Raw genomic sequence first — 12,335 nt, forward strand, 5'->3', positions numbered from 1 at the left:
GGTTGACTGTTTCTATCATGATGAATTCCTTTATCATTTTCAGCAACATGGTTTGATCACCATCAACCTTCTAAACGTGGTATTGGAATTGGAACAGGCTTTGAAATATTACAAGGGAATGATGCATGATATATTATGCAGCACAAAAACAGGAGTGAAATGAGGGAGAAAGAAATTCTATTCTCAAATAATGGATAGAACAATTATCCATAAATCAATTTAGCTGTCACAAAATAAATGTGGGCATGGCAATCACATGCAGGCTCCCAAAACATGTCATCAGTAAACAGAGGTTGTCTCCAACCCTTTATGGTAATGAAATTAGGAAATTTGGAACGATCCAAGTAAATGAGAAGAATGGTCTGGTTCAAATGTTTTCAATAATTGGGTGACACAGTGTTGCAGCTGGTAGAGCTGCTGCCTCACAGTGCCGGAGACCCGGGTTCGATCCTGACCTCTGTGTTGGGTTTGCAGATTCTCCCTGTGACCACATGAGTTTCCTTCAGGTGTTCTGGTTTCCTCCCACATCCAAAAAACATGTGGGTTTGTGCATTAATTGGCCTCAGTAAAAATTGCCCCTAGTATGTTGGGAGTTGATGAGAAAGTGGGATAATAAAGAACTATTGTGAACAGGTGGTCGATGATCAGCATAGACTTGATGGGCTGAAGGACCAGTTTCCATGTTATATCTCTCCAAATTGAAACTCAAACCAAAATGATTTTAGTGAAGTTTGTGAACGTCTCCTGATACTTTGAGCAAAGGCTCTTTGAGAAATTACCTTCTTTGTGAACAAAAGAAAATATTTGTAAATTATATAGACTTTTTTCAAGAATTTGTCAATACGTTGACGTTTTTTGTGGGGAGGGGTAGTTTCAAAGTTTTACAAAGATAAAAGTTCATTGACAAATGTTTTCCTGTGAAAACAGTCCTATTTAACTATCACTGCGGCCACCCAGGGCCGATAAACTAATGTGTTTAAGAAGGAACTGCAGATGCTGGAAAATTGAAGGTACACAAAAAAGCTGGAGAAACTCAGCGAGTACAGCAGCATCTATGGAGCGAAGGAAATAGGCAACGTTTCGGGCCGAAACCCTTCTTCAGACTGATCGGGGTTGGGGGGGGGCGGGGACAAGAAAGGAAAAAAGGAGGAGGAGCCTGAAGGCTGGGAGGAGATGGCAGCGGGACTGAGGAAGGGGAGGAGATAGCAAGGACTAACAAAATTGGGAGAATTCGATGTTCATGCCCCAGGATGCTGACTCCCCAAGCGGAATATGAGGTGCTGTTCCTCCAATTTCCGGTGCTGCTCGCTGTGGCCATGGAGGAGACCCAGAACAGAGAGGTCGGAGACAGAGTGGGAGGGGGATTTGAAGTGCTGAGCCACCGGGAGGTCAGCTTGGTTATTGCGGACGGAGCTGAGGTGTTCGGCGAAACGATCGGCCAACCTCCGCTTGGTCTCACCGATATAGATCTGCTGACATCTAGAGCAGCGGATGCAATAGATGAGGTTGGAGGAGATGCAGGTAAACCTCTGTCGCACCTGGAATGACTGCTTGGGTCCTTGAACGGAGTCGAGGGGGAGGTAAAGGGACAAGTGTTGCATCTCTTGCGGTTGCAAGGGAAAGTGCCCGGGGAGGGGGGTGGTACGCGAGGGAAGTGAAGAATTGACAAGGGAGTTATGGAGGGAGCGGTCTTTGCGGAAGGCAGATATGGGGGGGAGATGGGAAGATGTGGCAAGTGGTGGAGTCACGTTGGAGGTGGCGAAACTGACGGAGGATTACGTTTTGTAAGTGACGGCTGGTGGGGTGAAAGGTGAGGACTAGGGGGACTGCCCTTGTTGCGAGTGGGGGGATGGGGAGAGAGAGCAGTGTTGCGGGGTATGGAAGAGACCCTGGTGCGAGCCTCATCTATGGTGGAGGAGGGGAACCCCTGTTCCCTGAATAATGATGACATTTCAGATGTCCTGGTGTGGAACGCCTCATCCGTGGAGCAGATGCGGCGTAGACAGAGGAATTGGGAGTAGGGGATGAAGTCCTTACAGGAAGCAGGGTGGGAAGAAGTGTAGTCCAGATAGCCATGGGAGTCAGTGGGTTTATAGTGGATGTCGGTCAGAAGTCTATCACCTGCAATGGAGATAGTGAGGTCAAGGAATGGTAGGGAAGTGTCGGAAATGGTCCAAGTGTATTTGAGTGCCGGATGGAAGTTAGTGGTGAAGTGGATGAAGTCAGTCAGTTGTCTGCGGGTGCAGGAGGTGGCACCAAAGCGGTCGTCGATGTAGCGGAGGTAGAGGTCGGGGATGGGGCCCTGGTACGTTTTGAACAAGGATTGCTCAACGTAACCAACAAATAGGCAGGCATAGCTGGGGCCCATGCATGTGCCCATAGCTACGCCTTGCATTTGGAGGAAATGAGTCGAAAGTGAAGTTATTGAGGGCAAGGACCAGCTCCGCTAGGCGGAGGAGAGTGTCAGTGGCTGGGTATAGGTTGCTTCTCTGGTCGAGGAAGAACCAGAGGGCTTTGAGACCATCCTGGTGGAGGATGGAGGTGTAGAGTGACTGGACGTCCATGGTGAAGATGAGGGGGTGAGGGCCTAGAGAATGGAATGCGCGGAGATGACGGAGAGTGACTGAGGTGTCTTGAACATAGGTAGGGAGGGATTTACCCAAGGGGGATAGGATGGAATCAAGGTATTTGGAAATGAGTTCGGTGGGGCATGAACAGGCAGAGACAATGGGTCTTCCGGGACAGTCAGGTTTGTGGATTTTAGGGAGAAGGTAAAATCGGGCCATGCGGGGCTGGCGAACAATGAGGTTGGAGGCTCGGTCGGGTAGGGCATTGGAGTTGATGAAGTTGGTGATGGTGCTAGAGATGGTGGCCTGGTGCTCGTCAGTGGGGTCATGGTCCAGGGGTAAGTAGGAGGAGGTGTCCGAGAGTTGGCGCGTGGCCTCAGCTTTGTAGAGATCGGCGCGCCAGACTACCACGGCACCTCCCTTGTCGGCGGGTTTGATAACCCAATCTGGGTTGTTGCGGAGTGAGTCTATAAACTAATAGGTTTATAATGAGTCTATAAACTAATCTGATAAACTAATGTGCAGACTTATTATTATTTCCCGAAAACAAAATCAAAATGCTGTAAAGAACAGGCCTGAGATATCACCACCTGTCCGCAAATGAACAAAGAAAGCCTGATACCCAATCAAACTCACCAACTGAGAAAAGGTGTTTTTTTTGTTTTATATAACCTCCTCCGGTTCCCACCGTCTCCCAGGTTAAATCTGAATGTTAAGTACTTTCTCGTATTATTTGCACGCCAATATGTTGAAAACAATCATTAACTAATTCCCATATTGGCAACTGTTTTGTTTCGAGTTATCTATCGATGGCTTTCTATCTGATAACAAACTCTTGAGAAACAGTGAGATTTATAATACCAGTTTATTTCAAATCGACGCTGTTTTCAGACTCTCTCCCTTTGCTTCTCGACATACTTCATAAATACATATTTGTTGTATGTGAGGAACGTGTAAATGCCTAGACTACTGTGGACTTTGTTCTTGCCGCACACTGATTTTGTATCGCATTTCACTAGTGTTCGGAAAGGTATTTCAATGTTAGCTCTCTCCGCTGATCACTGTTACACAGACACGGAATAAATAGTTGCTTCCAGCGGAGCAATGCGTACAGCGCCGCCACATTTATTTAGATGCGCCAGAAATGTTGAATGGGCACTTTTTGTTGCTCTGGTTGGACTTCTTCCTTAATTCAGTAATCACTGTGCTATTCTATTTGTGCGGCCCCTCTGCTCCCGATGTGCGCAACTTGAACGCACTAACGGAGTCGATGCAGCACACACTGCGGTCAAATTTTAATCAGCAGGTGAGGGGAAGGCGGCGGGCGGGCGGGCGGACGGGCGACAGGACCGCGCGGACACCTGGCGGCGACGCGCTGCCTTTAGTCTGCGAGAGGGACGGCCCGGGGGACGCTGCCATCTGCAGTCGGAGGGGGGAAATATACCAACCCAAACCTGGTTGACTGTTTTGCCTGCCTTCCTCGTCACCTTGCACCTGGTAACCCTGTATTTAATTTTATTATACAATGGGATTGTTTTTTAATAAATGCGCGTAATTGCGATGGGGCAGCACGGGTTGTGAGAGAAGGGGTTTGTGTGTGTGTGTGTGTATATACCCCCCTGGTGGCGCGGTGGGCGGGGCTGGGCTGGGCCGGGCCCGGGGAGCGAGCGAGGGAGGGAGGGAGGGAGCGCGCGCGCCGGGCAGACCAGAGCAGAGCAGAGGAGATGGTGCAAACGCAAGCGGTGCACATACCTGGCAATATCTCCACACACTCACACACCGGGTTGACTGAGAGAGCGCAGCAAACACCACCAGCCTCCCGCTCCACTCAGCCAGCCTCCCTTACACAGTGATTATTTGCTCCGACATAGAGCGGCCGGAAGGGAAGGAAGCTGCTGCTGTCATTATTTAGTTCTTGCCCCGTTTTGTTTTACCCTTCTTCATATTTTGTAACCAGCTGTGTATGAAGTGGACGATGTTCGGGTTCCTTCTGCGTAGGATAACGGCGCTCTTCTGGATTTGCATCAGCAGCACTAACGCCAGTGTGGGGCTGGCAGCATCGCGTAAGTAGAGAACATCGTCAGTTCGGTAAAGCACACTGAGTCCCAGAGTCGAGTGCACTGTACATTCCGGCGTCTTTTCCGACAGGGAGCCGGCAGGGCTTTGCCATCATTTCCAAGCTCTGCGGTATCCTGCAATACGAAGTGCTGAAACTGCAATCTTCCTCCCTCTCGGAAACGGCCTGCCTGGAATGGAGCAATCGAGTCTGTCGTTCTTCGCATCCGTCTATCTTGCTTATTTTCTAAACTATATTTTTGATATGGTGCCTTACAGTTTATGTTCATCGGGCTAGTGCAGCGGACTTATTGGCACAATATTATCTGTCCCATTGCAGCACTTTAATTATTATAATATAGCCTGTTGTAATACATGTGAGAATGGTACCATTATTGTCAGAGTATGTACGTTTTGCAGATATGTCACACATTGTGATTGGGGGAACTTTATTCAGCATTTGAAGTAATACCGTGTGGCTGTAAAATATAACATTCGATTAATGAAGTGAAATCTACAAGATCTCTTTCAACGCGACCCGTTGCTTAAATCGATCTGCCCATCATGTGGGAACACAGAAGTGCTGGAAAGTCAGAAGTGGTACTTTTTAGCTTCATTTCTAAGTTAAAAACTCATGTTATCTATTTCTGCAAATAAATGATACATTTGGACATTTAAAGGTGCCTTGAAGTGCCTTACATGTTACTTAGTAACTGTATTATCGTGTAAATTACAGCTGCACCAATTATGTAGCGATATAGCAAGACATGGCTTGATACTTACAGCGACTTAGCTGGCACTACATTCTGTTTTCTGAATGGAGCGCTTTGGGTGATCGGTTTGTTATTAACATGCACGCTCGGTGGGTAATTTTGCTGAGTAAAGTGCAAGCCTAGCTTTACGTCTAAAGCTTAAACTAAGTTGAACGATTTCAATGTCCCGGCGATTGGATCAGGTCTGGGGACGTTACATCTTCAATAACATGGTTGTGATACCGAGTGGCTGAGCACATTGACCTCTCGCCCGTTGAATTGCCTGGCCCCTCTATACTGGTTCACACGGCAGCTTTACTTTTAGAGATGCGTGGAAAATATGCCACAGTTGGAATTCTCGGAAAACGTTCAGCTGCGATAATGCATATTCCCGTTGTCTGGGAAAGGGAAGGGGATATCATCCAGAATAAAATGGGTGGAGAAGCCTTTACGCACCTGGGAGCGTTTACCTGTTCAAGATTTTACTAAACGTTCATGTATTATGGTCTTTATTAAAATCAACGGGATCACTTACAACGACTAAAGCTGCAAATATTGCAAGAAAATTCCAACCATTTAAAACCATTTGGAACGCTGTTTATTATATTTTGTACGTCCTGAGATCGTTTTCATGTTTACTTTAGTCACAGAATGAAAATTAAGATATTTTAGTGGAAGTTTCGAGCATCCCCATGGCAGTTGGATCAGTTGTTTTTTCTTCTTCAGATTGTTAGATGCTTTCTGCATTATATAAATATCACAAGAAGAATCAGCCTCAAAGCCAAACTCACTGCTGAGATTTTCAGCTTTCCTCAATTCAGTGTTTATGCCTGCCGGTTTGGTAATCACCAAATAGTGAGGAATTGTTTACAAGGTAAATTTCAGTTTAAAATGTTAATGCAGCAAACAAGCTATTAACCAATGAAGTTCACATGCCTTAGTTCTGTGTAAGTTTAAACAACATTCCTGACCAGCCATGAAAGCATGCAATTCATATACTTTTAGAGTATTAAGTAGACATGAAGCCAAAGGCAAAAACTAGAATTATTCTTGCGGTGCTTTTCATAAATCAGGTTTGGCTTTATTTAACTTGCATTATGCCTGGGTGATTGGATTGATTTTGAATATTTTCTTTTTCTGCTTAGGTGTTGTTACAATTTGCAATCCCAGGGGTATTTCTGTAAAGGTAGTTGATGGAGGTGGTGTGATTGGAAGGGTGGTTGGGGTGGGAAACTGTTGGTGCTTGATTCCTTTTTTTAATTCATTAGCCTAACAGCTTACAATGTGACAGTTCAATATATAACCATGACAGTCTTATGCCTCTAGTTTTTAATTTGTTTGACAGTTAGCAAATGAAAGATTTTTATGTTCTGCAGGGAAGGCGAGAGGTGTAGAAAAGGTGTTACATTTTGCAGAAGCTAATGGCAAAATTAATGATCAGCCTATAGGTAGATTTGTGAAAGTCCAGAAAGATAGGAAAGATGGATATCGAAAAGCATCACACTCTAAACAATCAATGGATAATGGAAGAATAGACTGGAGGCTGAAATTGAAGAATAGCTTAATGAAATGGAAAGTGTACACCAACTATTTAGTAATTCCTGACTATCATAAGTAGTTGAGGAAAAAATTAAGGTACATTGTGATGATAAATGTAATAGGATAACAGTCTAAAGTTGAATTATAGCTTTCAGAGCACAGCTTAGGAGGAGAAAAAGTATCTTTATTGACCTGAAGAAAGGAGCTCGGGGGGGGGGGGGGAAGGGGGGGGGGGGGGGGGGGGGAGGGGAGGGGAAGGGGGGGAAGGGGAGAGGTAGGACAAGAGGGAGAGTGTGCAAAGAAGATATTGTCGAGTGTTCTAATAATCCGATATGTGCCCTGTAACGGAATCAAAACGGGCTACAACCGAGCTTCTTTCAGACACCTTTTTAATCTAGCTAGTGGGATTATCTTAATTTTATATTTTGTGGGTCAGATTTTTTTTTACCTGCTACATCGGTGTTTATTGATGCACATCACTTGGAGGAGCCGCGGAAGAAATGTGCATAATCAAGTTTGCTGTATCCGAAGCACGGTTTAATTGTATGTAGTTAAATAGAGGGTTGTCAGAGAGGAGGATTGGTGAAGAGAAGCAGTCTTCACATACTTTATGGAGAATTGATTTACAAAGAGATCACAACACTGGGTTCCTAATGATCCGTTGTTGAGCTACATGTTTGACAGTTTGAAGTCTTCATGTAGGCAAGTTCAAAATTGCACTCAACGGGAAGTGAACTCCCCCCTAACCAACACTATTTACTGTTATCTTAGCAGGAATTTATAGTCAGGCACAGAAAGAGACACTAAATTTCCAATGATGTATATGCTTGTTGCAGCAACTCGCACGGTATAAATGGAAACTGATTTGGGGAGGGGAGGGGGGAGGGGAGGGAGTGGGAAAGTAGCATTTAGCAAAAAATGTGGTTGGATGACTAAACTATGCAAATGAACTGAAGTGCATGATTATGTAACATGATTTCTATGATGGTATCGGACTTTAACTTTGAAGAACCAAAATTACTGCGTTCCGAATTCTCAGCCTCTTGTAGTTTGGTTGTGATACCAAAGTCTCAGCAGTCACACATACATAATTTCTCTTAATTAATTAAGCTTGCAGATGATTCTGAAATAGAATATGTGCCAAGAAATTTAGCTTCATAATGGTGTTATGCAATTGAATATGGATTTTTATTTAAAGGATCAAAACACTGGATATCTAGGTTATTAAGCATGGCTTAGGACGTTTCACTGAATGCTTCCTTGTCAACATTACACTTGCAAATATGATTTTGGTTTCTCGGACCAGGGTAGTGATTGTGACCAGTCAAATATCATTGGTATTGGAGTATTGCAGGATAAATTGGACCAAATTGAGTTGGACTGCAGGTTAATGTAAAACAAGAGAACTGGGTCTTACAAGCACAGTGCTAGTTTATGGTGCAAGCTGGCACTGTAAGTAAATTGCATACAGTGTGGGCAGTCTCAATCTTTCATTCTCTTCCTGAGCCAGAAGTATGACAGTAATGTGCCTGTCTTTCCATCCCCTTCAGGAACTTAAGGGTCAATCTTCTGTTGATTGCTTCCTCTATCCAGTACCCACCCTTGCCCTCGCCCACATCTGCATCGGGCAATCTGCTGGATTGCCATTTGATTCCATTTCAATGCTTGCAGTTGCTTTCCCAATCCTAATTGCATCTATAACCACCTGGCCCACCAATGTGGGACTTCTGTGCCTCCTTTCCCTCCTTTAGCATTTTCCCCACCCCAGACTCTCCAATTGTCCATGTGCCATAAAATCTTTGGAGCCTGTATTTTAGAAAGGAATACTAGTTAGCAAATTGCTGGTAATAAAAAGGTGCAACAAGTAGCCAGTTGGATTCATACCTTAACACCAGCTGCCTCGCCATCTCAGCATTCTGCTCCATGTTAAAGGAGTGAATTTCAAGTTTATTAAGAGGTGTGAGCAAAATGGGAGATAGTGCCAGCACCATCCAATACTCAACATTCCTGGTTTCATTTCCTTGTAGTTGGTGGGCAGAGGAGATGTCCAGCACCACCTGTTCTGAGCCATCAATAGCCAACTCGTTGATTTTGTTCACTTTATAGGATCTATGTAAACAAAGAGAGAACCTATTTAAATCGTTGCATTTAAGACATTTGCTATTGTCTATTGTTTATTCACAAAGGGGTAAACAAAATATTTGTATAGCAATAAACCTTAATATTAGTTATGCAATAAAGTATTGTCAAGCCAGAAAGTAAGGTTTTATTCTATTAATGCATCAAATTTGGTTTCTAAATATGCTTTGACTGATAAATAGATCACAATCAGCAGAATTTAATGTTTTTACAAATTCTAAATTATGCCATGAATACTAACACCACAGATCAGAACCAAAAATGGCAGAGGAAGGGAGAGAGAGAGAGAGAGAAGGGAATGTTACTGTCCTCTACTATAGAACAGAAGTGTGTAGCTCAGGAATTAGCCATTCGGTCAACAATTTTTGTGACGAACATGATACCAAGATCAATCCGTATCTGCCTGGACATAATCTATATCCCTCAATTCCCTGATTATTCACGTGCTGATCCAAAGGTCTCTTATGTGCTGCTATTGTATCAGCCTTCCACCACCAATCCTAACAGTATATTCCAGGCACTTTCTGATATTTCAATCTTGGAAAATGAATGAAAGAGTTGGAACATATTCCTTTCATAATTTTATATACTTCCATTAGGTCTACCCACAATCTCCAGTGTTCCAGAGTAAACAATCCAAGTCTGTCCAACCTCTTCCTGCAGCTAATACCCTCTTATTCAGGCATAGTTCTGTTAAACCTCCACTACACCCTTTCCATAGACTCCACACCCTACCTGTAATGGGGCAACGAATTGCATGCAAATGCAGCCCAGCACATAAGTCCTATAAAGCTGAATCATGACTCTTCTTGACTCTTCTCCTCAATGCCCTGACGATTGAAGGCAAGCATATCATATCCCAGTCTTTACCACTCTTTCTACTGGTATTGCCACTTTCAAGAGTTTATGGACTTGGACCCCATGATCCTCTGTACATCAATACTGTTAGGGGCCATACCATTAATTGTATGTTTTCCCCTTGCATTTGACCTCCCAAAGTTGAACAGCTTACACATGTTCAGATTAAACACGATCTGTCATGTTCTGCCTGTGATGAGTTTGTGACTTGTTGACATTGCACCCTGTAATTATCCTTACATCTCACTCATTCAAAGGTTCAAAGGTATTTTTTTGTCACGTGTACCAATGAAGGTACAGTGAAATTTGATTTACCATACATCCATACTAAAAAAAAAAAAGCAACAAGACACGCAACTACATAAAAGTTAACATAAACATCCACCACAGCAGATTCCACATTCCTCACAGTGATGGAAGGCAATAAAATCTAATCTTCTTCCCTCCATTGGTTGCCTATCCAGTTTATACTAATTTAAACTATTGTGCAGAACATTTCTCACCACAGTGACCTAAGGTTATGGAATATTAAACAGTTTGCAACGCAAAATAATTCTGTAAAGTACTGTCGTTGCTTTATTGCAAAAAACAAACATGGAGGAAACCTTGCTTTATTTTTACATAAGCAGTTTCATGTTATTTTGAGTGATATCTTTTTTTAGCTCTTAATTGATTTTTGTCTCTGAAATGTCTTGCAAAGGTAATTTGTCAGATATGTTATTGATGCAAAGACATTCCAATGTGCCAATTTAGTTTAACTATCACGTGTGCATGAATATAATACCTGTAAAAAGGAAGGACTAGATTTTATCTTTCACATCCTCAAATATAGGCATCTTGGATTCTTTTCAGTGCTGTTAATTTGACTGTTTTCTTATGTATGATGGTAGTGTTTAGGGATAACAGAAATCTATGCATCTGATAGCCTTATAAAGATTTATAGCTTTTACATACATTGCTTTATCAAGCGGTGCAAATCATTTCCTTTTCCCAACGAAAAAGTGGAAGCCAGAGGTAGCCTGCATCAAACACCTTCATCCCTGTTCTTGTGACTGACAGCCGTAGCTTTGCCTTTAAAAATGCTTTGGTTTGCATTTTATTAGCTAGTAGTAGTCAAGCAATGGAAGTACCAATGGAATATTTAGTTAACCAACAAACATTATTAATGCAAAATAAATTAGACATTTGATTTTTTTGAGCAGGCTTTGTTATTTTTGGAATACCAAGACTTGCTGAGTTTTTAATGATGTCTATTTCCATGCAATCTAATTGTTCATGGAGAACATTAAATTTTAAACATAACATTTCAGGATGATCGTTTGTCAATGGTATTTGTTTAATAAAAATATAACAAATGTTTCAAGAGATGCTTGTAAAATGGTTGTACATATAAATGGCAGCCTTTGGTTAAAGATACCACTGAAGTGCTTCCTGTCCAATTGTTCCAAGCCAATGATGCAGTTTCAAGCTTTTGCTCTTAGTCTGTTTTATCATGAAATTACACAACTGTATTTTCCCGCTCCTCAACATCATGTCATAACCGATAGGAGCAGAATTAGGCCATTCGATCATGGCTGATTTATCTCCCTCCAAACTCCACTCTCCTGTCTTCTCCCCATGACCCCTGACAACCATACTAATAAAGGATAATTCTTGTAAACCTCCTGGACCTTCTCCAGAGCCAGCACATCCTTCCTCAAATATGGTGCCCAAAATTGCTCACTATATTCCAAATGCGGCCTGACCAGCACCTGAGAGAAACTCAGCATTACACACCTGTTTTCTAGCCCTCTTGAAATAAATGCTAGCATTGCATCTGCTTTCTTTACTTTTCTTTACTTGCAGATTCACCTTTTGGGAATCCTGCACCAGCACTCCCAAGTCCCTTTGCACCTCCGATATCTGGATTCTTTCCCCATTTAGAAAAAAGTCTGACTTTATTCCCACTGCCAAAATGCATGACTTCATACTTTGCTACACTATATATCTTCTGCCCACTCTTCCAACCTGTCCAAGTCCTTCTGCAGAGCCTGCTTTCTCTACACTTATTTTCGTATCTTCTGCAAACTTGGCCATAAAGCCTTCAATCCCCTTATCCAAATGATTAATATAAAATGTGAAGAGTAGCGGCCCCAGCACTGATCCCTGCGGAACTTCGTTAGTTAGAGGCAGCCAACCAGAAACTCCGCCCTTTTTGGTATTATGTGGCATCTAATTATGTTCCAATATATGGATTTATGTTCCAATATATGGATTTGCTTCCTGCATAAAATCCATGTCTACCATAATCTACATTGTGGAATTGATATTATTGCACTGCAGTACGATCTTTCTTTGTGGCTTGCAGGTTTGTGGCTGGAATCACATTGAGTTACCAGTCTCCGGTTGAGCAAAGGAAAGGAATCGCCAGCAGGCAGCTGTGTCT

The 12,335-nt window shown here is 43.0% G+C and overlaps 1 protein-coding gene across 1 annotated transcript in view; it reads left to right on the forward strand.

Annotated features, from left to right (window-relative positions):
* The first annotated feature begins 4,505 nt into the window (after positions 1-4,505).
* The window catches only part of LOC129710200 (contactin-associated protein-like 2), a 1,639,166-nt gene continuing 1,631,336 nt past the window's right edge, over positions 4,506-12,335 (forward strand). Inside the window, exon 1 of the mRNA XM_055657015.1 lies at positions 4,506-4,630. Coding sequence (XP_055512990.1) covers positions 4,531-4,630 — 100 coding nt within the window. The 5' untranslated portion in view covers positions 4,506-4,530. The remainder of the gene's footprint in view (positions 4,631-12,335) is intronic.

This window comes from Leucoraja erinacea, chromosome 2 (assembly GCF_028641065.1).
Source record: "Leucoraja erinacea ecotype New England chromosome 2, Leri_hhj_1, whole genome shotgun sequence".
Classification (NCBI taxonomy): Eukaryota; Metazoa; Chordata; class Chondrichthyes; order Rajiformes; family Rajidae; genus Leucoraja; species Leucoraja erinaceus.